Raw genomic sequence first — 13131 nt, 5'->3', positions numbered from 1 at the left:
TAAAACATTTCTTGACAATAATATTCATGTGTTATGTGTGACCTCACTAGTCTAAACATGACATTCTGATGAATATTACAATTTGTGGAATATGAGTTATGAAGCCAAATCCATCTCACAGGGCGGCCATTTTGCCACTTGCTGCCGACTGAAGATGACATCACAGTTGCTGAGGCAACAACCAATCAGAGCTCACCTGTTTTCTGAAGCTGAGCTGTGATTGGTTGTTACCTGAGACCCGAGGAACTGTGATGTCATCTTCACAAAATGGCCGCCCCCTGAGATGGATAAAAACGGCTGGATTTAGCTGCTTAACTCATATTCCACAAATGTAATAATAATCAGAATTTCATATTTAGACTAGTGGGGCTGCATACACTGTAAAAACAGTTGGGTCAAAAATAACCCAATTATGGGTCAAAAATGGACCGATCCTCTACTTGGGTTAAATGGGTATTTAGTATTTCTTGACTCAAAGTTGGGTCAAATTAACCCATAAAATGGATCGGTCCATTTTTGATCCATAATTGGGTTACTTTTGACCCAACAGTTTTTAGAGTGTAGAACATATTGTAAAAAAAAAAAAACAACACACACACAATAATTCTGGGTTGAAGAGCCAAGCGGGTGTTTTTATCCCTTCACATTTATCGGCGCTGACCCCCAGTTTTCGAGGATGAACATTATTCCGAGGTCCTTCGTTAATATTGAGTAGGCGCTGACATGGGGAGGTCGGCCCTCGTGCAATGAGAGCGTCTTCAATAATGCATGTGTCCCTCAGGGGCCACCATGCAAAGAGTGCAAGGTGATTTAGATAATCTCTGACAGACGTCATTTAGCCGCTCGCTCTGATTTGATCAGACGCTGACCCGCATACGAGCATCTGCCTGATCAACACTCCGCCGCAGGAACGTAAGATCCACAACTGCTTTCTGGCGCGCTCATCAACCGCGCAAGTGAAATGGATCAGCAACCGAACCCGTGAGGTCATTTCCATATTCCTCTAATAGAAATGAATGAGGCGTCCGCGCGTGCCGAGAACGATCCATCATCCGCGCTGACACGGGTGGCTGGAGCGCGGTGCCGCCATCCAGCCTCGTTAGCCCAACGCGTCCGTAATGCGGCCGTGATGGCGAGCCGGGTGATGCGTGATGGCGTTATCCTGAGGTGGTCAGAGATCTCCGAGTGACTCGACTTGATCGGCGCTGCCTGAGTCGAGCCAATGGAAGATGGAAAACTGAAGATGCCACCTCCGGAAAGAACCTCAGTCGAGCACCAAAGATGAACAATCCTCATTTGGAGGTGGTGGTGGTGGGGGGGGGGGGTGTTGGGGGGGTGCATTCAAATCTGCACAGTTGACTCTGTTCCAAGGTGTTGTCGCTCGCCGCTTAACTAGAACACATAAGATTTAGCTTCTCTTTTCACGTCCCCCACTGGCTGCCTGTGCACTTTAGATTTAGATTTAGATTTAGATTTAGATTGTAAGGCAGCGACTGTTTCGCAATAGGACGAACGCAGAGTGCGATCTCGTCAACTTCCTAAGAACGTACGCAAGAACGCGATTCTCTTTACAAATTGTCAACAGTGTCGCCTATTTGGACTTCCACTGCATTCCGAGTGTAATGACAAGTTTGCTCTATATTATTTATTTGGTTGTTACTACAACCAGTTCAGGGTGTACCCCGCCTACTGCCCGAAGCCAGCTGGGATAGGCTCCAGCAACCCCCGCGACCCTTGTGAGGACAAGCGGTACAGAAAATGGATGGATGGATGGTTGTTACTAACATAATTATGAGATGGATTTTTCAAAAATGATTTCCAGTTTAATACATTTTGTAGAAACTTTATTTGGACGTATCGCAACGTGTTCGGTGCGCAGTGACGTCGAACGGCGGCGGGCTCTCTGCCGAGCAACGTCAAACGTCTACAAAGAAAGCAAGGTAAGCCTCGTAGCGTTCCTAAAGAAACAACAGGCGAGTGCCCACGCCGTGCTCTCGTCATTCACCAGAAGAGTTTTGATCGTCCCTTTAGGAACGCTACGGAGGCTTACCTTGCTTTTTTTAAATTATTTTATTTTATTTTTTTATATATATAGACGTTTCACATTGCTCAGCAGAGAGCCAGCCGCCATTCGACGTCACTACGCACTGAATGCGTTGCCACGTAAATAACTTCGTCAAGGGGTACGTCCAAATGAAGTGTTTATAAAATGTATTCAGCTGGAAAAGACTCATAATTATGTTCGTAACAACCAAATAAGAAATATCTTGTGGAAATCAGTTTGTGTGTGTTTTGTGTGTGCTGTTCCCGAAGCGGCCCGTTGGAGTCCCGAGAGGCGGTAGAGAATTGCAGCAGGCGGTCTCCCTGCCCGCCATGAGTTTGCGCTTGCCGAAGATTCCGATTGAAATTCCTTTAATACAACCCATGAAGTCAAAACGCACTTTTGTCAGCTAATGAATTATTCGGGTCAGATGAGTCGTGGCACGGGCCTCCAGGAGCAGGTTGAATATTACAACAATAATAATTAGAATTTTCCGAACGTTCCGAGAGACGGGAAAGTGTTGATGAAGCTTTTTTGTATCAGGCGGTGACGAGTTGTTCTTAACAAGTAAGTTCAGTCATCAATAAACGAGAGCGCCGTTCGCGAGATTCTTACCGCATCGCCACCTCTGCTTGGACTTGAGCCCGCGGCTATTTTCCCTCCCACTTCCCGTCTCTAAGAGAAGAAGGAAGTTGAGATCAAACGCGTTCGCGGCTGACTTCCCTGACAGACTCCCAATCATTTGTTCCTGCTGCGAGCGCCGAGCGCCGCCTCCCCGCAAGTGCTCACGCCGCTTTGTTGTGCGCGTTTGAGCACGCCGTCCTCTGGGCCGCGCTGTCACAGCTCATATTCAAGTACAGCCCGGCGAACCGCTCCCCCCCCTGTTAGCGTCCTTTTTCATCACTTTTCCCAGCCGCAATTGACACGATGTCCGCCTCTTTTTTTCGGGAGGTAGGATGAGGTCAAAGGAACGCGCTCGCCAAGGGAGCTAACGTTGTTTTTGGACACTCAGCAGAACCTCCTCATTCCAGATCGTGGCACGGAGATAGTCCTGTGTTTTTGCCCCTTTTTCCGGGGGTACTCTGCCTACTTAGTTTACCGCAGCTATACTTTGTTCTAACTGGTTTGGGTGATTGACTTTTCCGCACCGCTTGGTCCTCGGAAACTGCTCTGACTTCACGGGTTTGAATATGCGTAAAAACACAATTGCGTTGGAGGGACACGATGAAAAGAAACAACATTGGAGGGAATGAAGGCTTTTTCATGCTTAGCGGCATGTCGTAAACATAAACTTATGGTTCAAATCAGTGTGCTGTGAGATACTGTCTGGTGTGCCGTGGGAAATTGTCCAATTCGACCTTATTGATCTTACTGTGGCACGCCCCTCCGTGCCCACAAAATGCGACGAGCAGGACATCTCCGACATTTGCCGGTCAAGTGCGTCCACAGTAATGGCAAAGTTCCTTGTGATTTCTGGTTTACGTTAAGGTTAATTGGTAACAACCGGTGTGGGGAATAACGGCGGTTAAACTAGCTCCGTTCTTTTTTTCATAAACGGACTAATCTAACTATTCTCTTCATATTTGAAACGCCGTTATTGTTATTGTATGTCAAATGCGTTGCGTTGCAATTCATTTATTAGTTTCAAAGCTCGACGTAAGCTTACAAGACGTGCGGTGACTGGCTCTGAAAATTGTCATTTGTGCACAGTTCGAGGCACTGTTGTTGTCGGACCTCATCACAATAAAAGTGTTGATGAGTTATTAACATTGTTTTTCAGTTTCAATTTATATTTTAGCCGTTTTGGATTTAGTTAACTCAGTATGGCTCAATGAATTGTATTCTTATCTGTGTTACTTTCATGAGAGGAGAAGGGGCAACGGGTTTTTACATTTGCTATCTTAAAGGGAGTTTTGTCTGGGACCGGTCTCAGCCGGTCGGAAGGGAGGCACAGGCTGATTATTATTATTTTTCTCTAATCTGATTTATACCTATGGGAACTGGCTGATGGGAACAGAAGGGGGGATTTTCTTGTATTCACTGAGTTGTAAACAAATGTACTGTGGGCTGATGGGAGGAGACTTTTCGTATTCACCCACTTTTCAATAAATAATGATGTGCCGGAGAAAAGGACACACAATCTGATAGAACACGCTTCAGTGTCGTCAATTGTTGTCATCAGAAGCTTCTGTTTTAATGATACCTTTGCAAAGGGACTTCTTCACCAGAATCTCACCATTCAGTTAATTGAACACGCAAAGAGTAGAATACAAATATCATCTACTCTAACAGTGTCTTGACAGCTGAACTGTGTAGTGACTTTTATTTTGGAGATGCTGCGGAAAGTGTTTCGCGACATGACGGACATGTTTAGCATTTTAGCAGAGAGTCCACCCACGTCCCTCGTCTTCAATTGCGGGTTCGACAACTTTGACAGGAGTGAAATCAAAGTAACAGTAGTGATTTGGCGAAAAACGGCCCGCCATGAGGAGCGATTTGTTGACAATTCTGTCCCACCAAGAAACATTAACATCGCGACTCCACAAGCACCATAACAGCGATAAAGAAAAGATACCGACCGGTAAGTCTTAGCGACACACTCGCCTACTACGCCTAGCGTAATTAATCGCGCCGCCGGCAATTGTATTTCTCTGTTTTCACGAGTGCTTAACACGTGAAAAGTGTTGAAAGAAATATGCAGTCTTGGCAAATCCCACTGACGGAGGAGATGGAGTCGAGGTCTGTCGGGAGTTCCAAGCGAGAGCCGATGGGCGGCAAGATATATCATCATACTCTCTTAATTGAAAGTGTACAAAAATATTTAAAAAAAAGAATAATAAAAAAGAATAATAATAATAATAATAAAAAAAAGTGTACAAAAATATTTTTTTCAGACAGATCAAGGGGAAGGTAAGGTTTTGAGGAGGAAAGGGAGTTGTAGTTATGGCAATGTTGGCCATGATAGAATTAAGCACTGCATATTTCTTAGCATTGGCAATATCTTTTATATAGTCACTTTTATTACGCGCATAATGCGAAGAATATTTGCACTTTTGATTTTAAGATCTTATCTGCGCTTTTCCAAGTTATGTGAACTTGTTGCTCAATGATATACAATAGATGTAATATAAGTGTTAAAAAATGAAACGCTATAGCCATTTTAGTTTAGTCGGGGGGGGGGGGGGTCGGTGGTGTGCGTCTAGATTTTGTCAATGAAAAAAGTAGGCCTTGGCTCAAAAAAGGTTGAGAAACACTGGTTTAAAAGATGAAGGCACTATTACGATCTCTAATCCAATTTTGATTGATGTCACTGCAGTAGACTTGAAACTTTGATTCTTCTTCTTTGCTAGCCTAGCAAGCCACACCCACTTTCTTGAAAGACAGAAAAGTGGGTCTATAAAAGCTGCCATTGACTGCGATTCGGCCTGGCTGGAAATGGCCGGGCGAATCAAATTGGTTTATTTGCTGTGACGTATTCTTCGCGCTGAAGAGTGTCAGCACTGGAAGTCCATCACAACGACTTACCGGTAAGTCTTTCACTACTATCTCTCTTCGAGAATCCATGTTGAATTGACTTTGTATCCGCCCACCACGACTGTTTATTCACAGACTTAACATGTGAATATGATATATTTTAAATGTACGTCCGTGTGTTTCCTGCTCTTCCACGCATACATCCCGCTTTCATGACGACACGCACGCGCGTCAATGATTGGATCTGTTTTTGGTAAGTGACCAGCGGATGAATCTGGTTTCCAGGCTACTTCTTCACTTTTTTGGGAGGAAATTTGGGTGTCGTTTTTTATAGATGGAAAGCAAAATAATTGACTGCTACTTATTCAAATAAGAACTGGTAATCAATTTCAGTATTGATTAGAAACCAACTCAAATTAAAGGCGTTGTGTGTCTTGCATTTCAACCACTGGAGATTATCCAGTGGTATTAAAGCAATTGTGCTACTGTTTTTGTAAAACTGTATCTGTATTTACGTCTATATTTATAACTAGTATAAAAAATGTTGTCTGTTGTGCATAGTGAAGAAACATTTGATTTGAAACAAGACTGACAGCAGCAACTGAACAGATTGCTGTTGCAAACTGAAAACCGGTGGATTCAACAAAGCATGTTCAGAGCTGGAGCGGATGCGGAACGCGAACATTAGCCGTTAGCATGTGTGTCGGAACTCTCGGTTGAACTTCCACCCTCCTTGTATTTTTTTGCTGCTGATGAGTTATTAACATTGTTTTTTTAGTTTTAATTTATATTTTAGCCGTTTTGGATTTAGTTATAGCAGTATGGCTCAATGAATAGTATTGTATTCTTATCTGTGTTACTTTCATGAGAAAGGGCAACGGGTTTGTACATTTGCTATCTCAAATGGGAGGGCCGGTCTCTGCCGGTCGGAAGAAGGGAGTCACAGGCTTATTATTATTGTTTTTCTCTAATCTGATTTATACCCATGGGAACAGATTCTCTTGTATTCACTGAGTTGTAACCAAATGTACTGTGGGCTGATGGGTGGAGACTTTTCGTATTCTCCCACTTTTCAATAAATATTGATGTGCCGGAGTGGACGACACAGAACCTGATGGAACACGGCTTCAGTGTCGTCAGCCTTTTGTCATCAGAAGCTTCTGATAATTATTTACCTTTGCAAAGGGACTTCTTCACCAGGATCTCACCATTCAGTTAATTGAACACGCAAAGAGTACAATACTTAATATTGTCTACTCTAACACTGCCTTTCTAAAACATGTCATGTGCGTCTTTGGGATTTGAGTCCATTCGTCCATAAGAACATTTGCAATGTCAGAGATCACTGACGTTGGCTCACAATCTCCCTTCAATTTCATCCGAAAGGTGTTCAATGGTGTTGAGATCAGGGCTCCCAAGTTATTCCACAGCAAACTCATCCAATCATGTGTTTATGGACCTCGCTTTATGCACCGGGGCTGCATTAGGCCGTAAAAGAACCAAACGGTTCCCATAAAGAATTCCGAAGAAAGATTTAAGGGAATTGAAGGACAAGGGAGATTGATTTCAAATTGTGTCCCAAATGTTGTATTCTGTTGTCAGAACATCTCCATGAAGGATGACACCAGAAGAGTTTGTTACCAACCGCATTTCTTAGAAATTTAAAAAAGGGATACTTGCATATAAGCAGGGTTGGATCATTTTCATGTTGTCGCAGGAAATAAACATGGACGATGGTGAGGGTTGGAGAAACGGTAGCTCAGGTGCATTTTAGTGTAAGCGATAAATCACGTGATCACCTGCGCATAAGCCAGGCACTTGCACGACTGCTGAAAATGTTCTGTTGCTTACATGCTACTTACAAATACGGCTTGTCAGAACGAATACATTGTGCAAGAGGACGGCAGGTTGCAACAGTCACATCGGCTACTTTGCGTCACTTTAGCGACTTTATTGGACACCAGGAAACATTTTGTCACACATCAGTTTCAGGAATGTCGCATATAAAGGACTCCAAAAAGAGACATTTTCGTCTTCCTGGCAGTACTTGGGACATCAGGAAAAAGGATCTGGCTCATTTATGTATCGTTTCAAACTCATTGGTTGGTATAACCTGGCAGGCTCGAATGCTGGCCGCCTCATGATAGTTTATTTTGTTGGCACTGGCTTATTTTGGTTTCTGCAAAGTTTCAAGTGAGGAGATTGTCCAGTTCCATCCTTCAAGTTGAACTTGCGCACGTTGAGGTGGTGGTCGCGTCTTTGCCTATTAAACAGTGGACTCGTGTTGCCCTCGTCACGATAGCGACTGAGGACTCGAATGTCCTTTTAAGCTGCGAGTGTGGTGGAGGCCATCTGATGGCATCCGGCGGCCTCGCTGGCTAATTTTCCCACTCTGCCTCTGGAAGCGGGTTCTCACCACTGAGAATTTGCAGCTTTTGCAAAGGTGCAATTGTGGCAGGTAAAGAGAATTCACAAACACCCGTCCGCGAAGCTTGAAGATCATATTCTCCCCGATTGTTTCGCACAAGTGCAGGTTTGTAAACCTTCAGTGGCTGTATAATAGTTGCCCAGAGGCAGAAGTGTGCGCCGGCGCGATATCGTCCGAGATGGGCTTGTGGTAGTCGCGGTTCAAGTGTGATTGGAGTAGCAAGGAGAAGAGTCGTCTGAGGGGAGCGAAGGCTGAAGGCGTCAAGTGAGTTGTGGAAGTGCTGTCACAGCATTCTGAGAGACTTCCCAGCAGACCCAGGATCACCGCCCACACTCTGCCAGAGGGAAGACTGCAAACGACAACAACATCAGGGTGACGACGACGTCGTCGTAAGTTGCTGGAGGAGCGCCGGCGTCAACGTGTGTCCGTCCACTCACCGCCTGCTGACGGGGGTGGCAGCGGGAAATACCGGGTTGGGCGGTCTCATTGACAGAAGTCCCTCGCCTTCTTCTTGAGACACTCCAGATGTGGATGAGAGCTGAGCTGCAACCGGATACTGAAACAAAGCTGCTTCTGATGCTTCTCCGCCATTGGAACCATCATTACCCAAAGACCCCGCAGCGTGCCGAGCTCCCCCGGGCTTCCGCCGCTCAAGCCTACCATTCCTACTCCACTGTCATTGTTGGTGGCCCCACCAAGTGATGATGGTTCGCTGCTACACAGTGACTGACCGCCAAGGCTGGACTGCTGCATCTGCAAATGAGCAAAAAAATTGGAGATGAGCTGATCGGCATTTGTCCCAGTTGCAAACACAGAGGAGGTCACAGTGATCCCCGGGGGTGGTGATGAGTCATCGTCATGCTCGATGATGACAGGCTGCAGCTCAGGCCAATCAGCCAGTGGAACGCTTTGCTCCATCGGCGGCGATAAGATGGCACAAAAAAAGCAGCCGGTCTTTTATCTTCGCCCAGCTTAATTGTAAATAATGAGTGTTTTCTTAGGGAAGGGGCCGAAGAGGTGGGGGCGCTTCGCAGATTACAGCCTATCTTAGTCTGTCTGTGAATAGGAAATGGGCAGGATGAAAGGAGGCTCGAGCCCGAACCCAGAGCAACGGGCCAATCATCACAAGAGGCGGCCGTGTTTTCTTCTGCCCAATCTAAGCACTGCTTCGATTCAACCTTAAGGAACGTTACGGCACTCAGCTCGGATATGTTATGCAAAAATGTATTTTTACGGACTTAAAAAAAAAAGCTCCTCTGATACTTCACCTTACAATTGGAAGTGTTTGTCCTTTTTGAATGAAATCCTCATCAGCGCTGTTGCCGTTTCCAGAGGCCAATACCGGCATCCCTGTGAACCCTCAGTTGCCTCTCGGGCTCTAATATATTCACAGCTAAAAAGCTGTCTTGATCACAGCTTGATGGTTGACTCTGTTTGCAGAGAGCAGCGAAAACCCAATTCCCAGCGTGTGAATATTAATCCTACAGTGGCTTTTATCATGTTCAGACTGCGTGACGGCTCTCCACTGTAGGTTTCAACTGCAGCCTGACATGCCGGCTGCCACGGACGTGTAGTGTTCTAATGCGGCTAATGATTACATGTTCCTTCAATATTAATTAGAGGCAAGCCACAAAAAAAAGAGGCGCTTCTTCTCCCTTCAACGCAGATTTAAAGCAGGCCAGCAAACTACATTAAAATCTCGCTTGATGGTAAAATATGAAAGCAGTGTAGTCAACAAGACGATGCAAAATGGCAAATGATGGTTTGAAAATGGTAAAAAGCCAAAAACCCAGCTCACCTTAACAAAGTCTGCCCGTAAGGAAAGAGAGATGCATGGAGAAGGTTAGAATAAGGTAGCAAGCTGTGGCAGAACCAAGCAAAAATTACACAAATTATCATGCACGACTCACAAAAATGGTTTGTGCGAGAAATGATAACCAAGCTGTACAGCAGGGCTGGAGAACGTGATGCGTTTTGTTGTTGTCTCGGACCCTGACTCGACTTGGGACTCCTTCAGCATTTAACTTGTAATTGTCTCTGACTCGGCCGTTGGCCCCGCGAGTTATTTTTATCGACTCAACCGAGTCCCAAGTATGTTTTTTACTCTTGGAAATGAACATCCTCCTTCAAAAGAAATTCGAAATCAAGTTTTCCAGATTATCGAGGGACAGCAAACTCCGCCGCTGCAACGTGTTCATGAGCTTTGTAGCTGCGGCTGCCTCTCGTGCTCGGGTGCAGTTAGCTGCTCCCCCCGGTGCCCAATCTGCTCCTTGCGTCTTCCCTGAGGTCGACCATCATTAATAAAGCAACATTGTTTTTGATTTTTTTTTTTCTGCTCACACGCCGACTAAAGCGAAAGACTTCCATGACATCCAAGAAGAGTGTTGAGCATCGAGTCATTTCCCCAAATTCGGTGGTAGTGGAAATAGAATGTTTCTGTTGTAAGGTTTACTCTTAATCTCATCTGAACTTTAACTTGAATTTGGACTTGGACCTTGTGGAATCAGACTTGACTTGGACGTTTTGGACTCGGACTTGACTTGGGACTTGGTCGGGCTTTTGTGACTTTGACTAGGACATTTGCAGTGATGGGGACTCACAACTGACTTGGACTCATGAGAGACTTTGTGGTTGTAAGGTTTACTCTTAATCTCATCTGAACTTTAACTTTGACATGGACCTTGTGGACTCGGACTTGACTTGGACTCAGGCCTTTGTGACTCAGACTTGACTTCGACTGGGAACCTTTGCAGCGATGGGGACTCGCAACTCTGACTCAGACTCGTGAGAGACTCGAGTCACTATTTTTTTTTAGACCTGCAACTTGACTTAGACTCGTCCACTAAAGACTCAAGACTCGATTCTGACTCTTCTTTTGGGACTCGTGAACATTACGAGTCTCAAATGAGGATAAATGGTTCAGAAAATGGCACTGATTTGCTGTCATTTTCTCTCCTTACTCCAAATGTCTGATTTTGTGCGTGCGGCGGAGGTGCCGGCTCGTAAATTGTCCCTCTTTCTCTCTCTTAAATTGTCCCTGCTGTGATTGTGAGTGTGAATGGTTGTCCGTCTTTGTGTGGCCCGGATCAACCAGTTCAGGGTGTACTCCACCTACTGCCCGAAGCCAGCTGGGATGAGCTCCAGTGCCCACCGTGACCCTTGTGAAGAATAAGCGGTCACGAAAATGGATGGATGGAACCTAAAGACTTGGGCTTGTGGGTCAAACACTTGAGACTTGACTTGGCCTTAGAGACTTAGATTGTGCCCATCTCTGGACCTTTGTGTTGGTCTTGATAAAGGTGGACTTGACTACAGTCCTGCTATACAGTCGGGTACATTTTAGTCCAACTACTCCCATAACAGTCTCATATTTCCTCGCAAAAATATTATTTCTATGTTCCGTCATGCTCTGGGAAAGGATGAGCGTCTTACCACAGATTTTTCCGTCTTAATGGATTTGACATGCACGCAGTCCTCGCCACCTGCGGGAGAGCGGCTGTCCGCAATTTTCTCATGGATCGTCTCTCCGTTGAGAGTCCGGTTCTCGCTGTTGTCCCTCGGTGCGAGCCTGGGCAGCAGGTCGCTGCGCTGTCTCTTGGTGACGTGGGCTTCTGGGCCGTGGACCGTTTTCACATGCTTCCTCAACGAGCTGGGGTCCGTGTAGCGCTTGGTGCAGCCCGGGATCTTGCACACGTACGGTTTCTGTCAAGGAAGGACAGGCGGTGTCGCAAATTTAGAAATGACACACACAAGACAATATTCAGGCAAGACATGTTGTCATCAGAACCTGAGATCTTCCAGACAGCTTTTGCTGAGCAAGAAGGACGAGTTAGTGCGAGTTTCCCAAATCATTGCATTGCGGAAGAAGAAATGTCAGTCCATGTGTCTGTGAACGGATGTGATTGGATTAAGGCCTGAACGACTTTTACCTCATTAGAGTGCGTGCGGTTTTGGTGTTTGGCTCGGTCCGAGGCGTTGGAAAAAGCCTTGTTGCATCCCTCGTGCTCGCACATGTAAGGTTTCTCCCCGGTGTGAGAGCGCAGATGAGTTTTGAGATTTTCCAGACGAGAGTAGGCCTTGGAGCAGCCCTCAAACTGCGGCCGACAGATGAGACGGAAACAAAAATGTCAGGTCTGCTGTCATGGGAATCGCGGCGTTAGTGTGTCCGTCCTCCCCTGGGGGTGGGGGTGGGGTGGGGGGGCACATTCCTCGGGCCATCTGTTACCCACCGTGCACTTGTGCGGTTTCTCTCCCGTGTGTCGCCGCATGTGAACCACCAACATGTACTGCGCCTTGAAGGGTTTCTGGGCCCGAGAACACTCGTCCCAGCGGCACACAAACTCTTTCTTCTCCCCGTGGATGTGGTCGTTATTGATGTGCTGTGGGACGCGCACACACAATCAACACTTTACCACTGAGACAAAAGCGCATCGTTATCCTCTCAGTAGAAATTCAGTTTATCATGCAATTTGAAGATTAAAATCATCAATTGATCTCATTTCTATATAGTGCATTCTTTACATGGTCACGGGGTGCTGCAGCCTATCCCAGCGGACTTTGACTAGTCCCCGGACTGGTCGCAATCAATCACGGCAATTCAAATCCAGTTGTTTTTTTTTTGTGCGCGTGTGTATTTATCCTCGCGTAGTCTCACTTTTGAGAAGTAATGATTGATGGGTAACGCAAGCTTACCGTTTCCTGTATCGTCGTGTGTGGAGAAGAGAAGCAACTGCGAGGGGGCCGTTATAGAAATAATTGCGATTACCTCTTTACTATTGAGACACACTCATACACATTACGACTGAAATGCAGCGGGGCCCTGCTATTCATGGGCGATAACGACCAGGCCGGCCCACGAATAGCGAAAATCCACACATGATTGACGACGGCCATTACAAATGCATTGGGGGGAAAATAGACTGTAAAATATCATATAATAAGAAAAAAGAAACTTAGTTCGATTTTTCAGGTACGGTATCTGTACTTGAGAATTTATTCTGACCAATTTTTACTTGTACTCCCAAATTTTAAAAACTTTTGTACTTGCATTTCTAAGTTTGTAGTTATATTTTATATAAGTACAGACTCCGTTCAATCAGTAATTTTATTTGGCCAGTGTTTTTGTTCTTTTTTTTTTTTTTACTCTAGTATCTGTACTTTTAAGAGTGTCGCCTCTGCAATCCGAAAG

The 13131-nt window shown here is 45.5% G+C and overlaps 1 protein-coding gene across 1 annotated transcript in view; it reads right to left on the bottom strand.

Annotated features, from left to right (window-relative positions):
- Positions 1 to 7598: 7598 nt before the first annotated feature.
- The window catches only part of LOC147180009 (transcription activator GLI2-like), a 28352-nt gene continuing 22819 nt past the window's right edge, over positions 7599 to 13131 (bottom strand). The window contains exons 10-14 of the mRNA XM_086069010.1: positions 12173 to 12322; positions 11873 to 12037; positions 11376 to 11645; positions 8381 to 8696; positions 7599 to 8292 (exon numbers count right to left, since the gene is read on the bottom strand). Coding sequence (XP_085925136.1) covers positions 8427 to 8696; positions 11376 to 11645; positions 11873 to 12037; positions 12173 to 12322 — 855 coding nt within the window. The 3' untranslated portion in view covers positions 7599 to 8292; positions 8381 to 8426. The remainder of the gene's footprint in view (positions 8293 to 8380; positions 8697 to 11375; positions 11646 to 11872; positions 12038 to 12172; positions 12323 to 13131) is intronic.

Source organism: Leptonotus elevatus, chromosome 2 (genome assembly GCF_054856555.1).
Source record: "Leptonotus elevatus isolate MCC_2025b chromosome 2, RoL_Lele_1.0, whole genome shotgun sequence".
In the NCBI taxonomy this organism is placed as follows: Eukaryota; Metazoa; Chordata; class Actinopteri; order Syngnathiformes; family Syngnathidae; genus Leptonotus; species Leptonotus elevatus.
The sequence above is the reverse complement of the archived record's forward strand: the minus strand, read 5'-3'. Positions and strand labels throughout refer to the sequence as shown.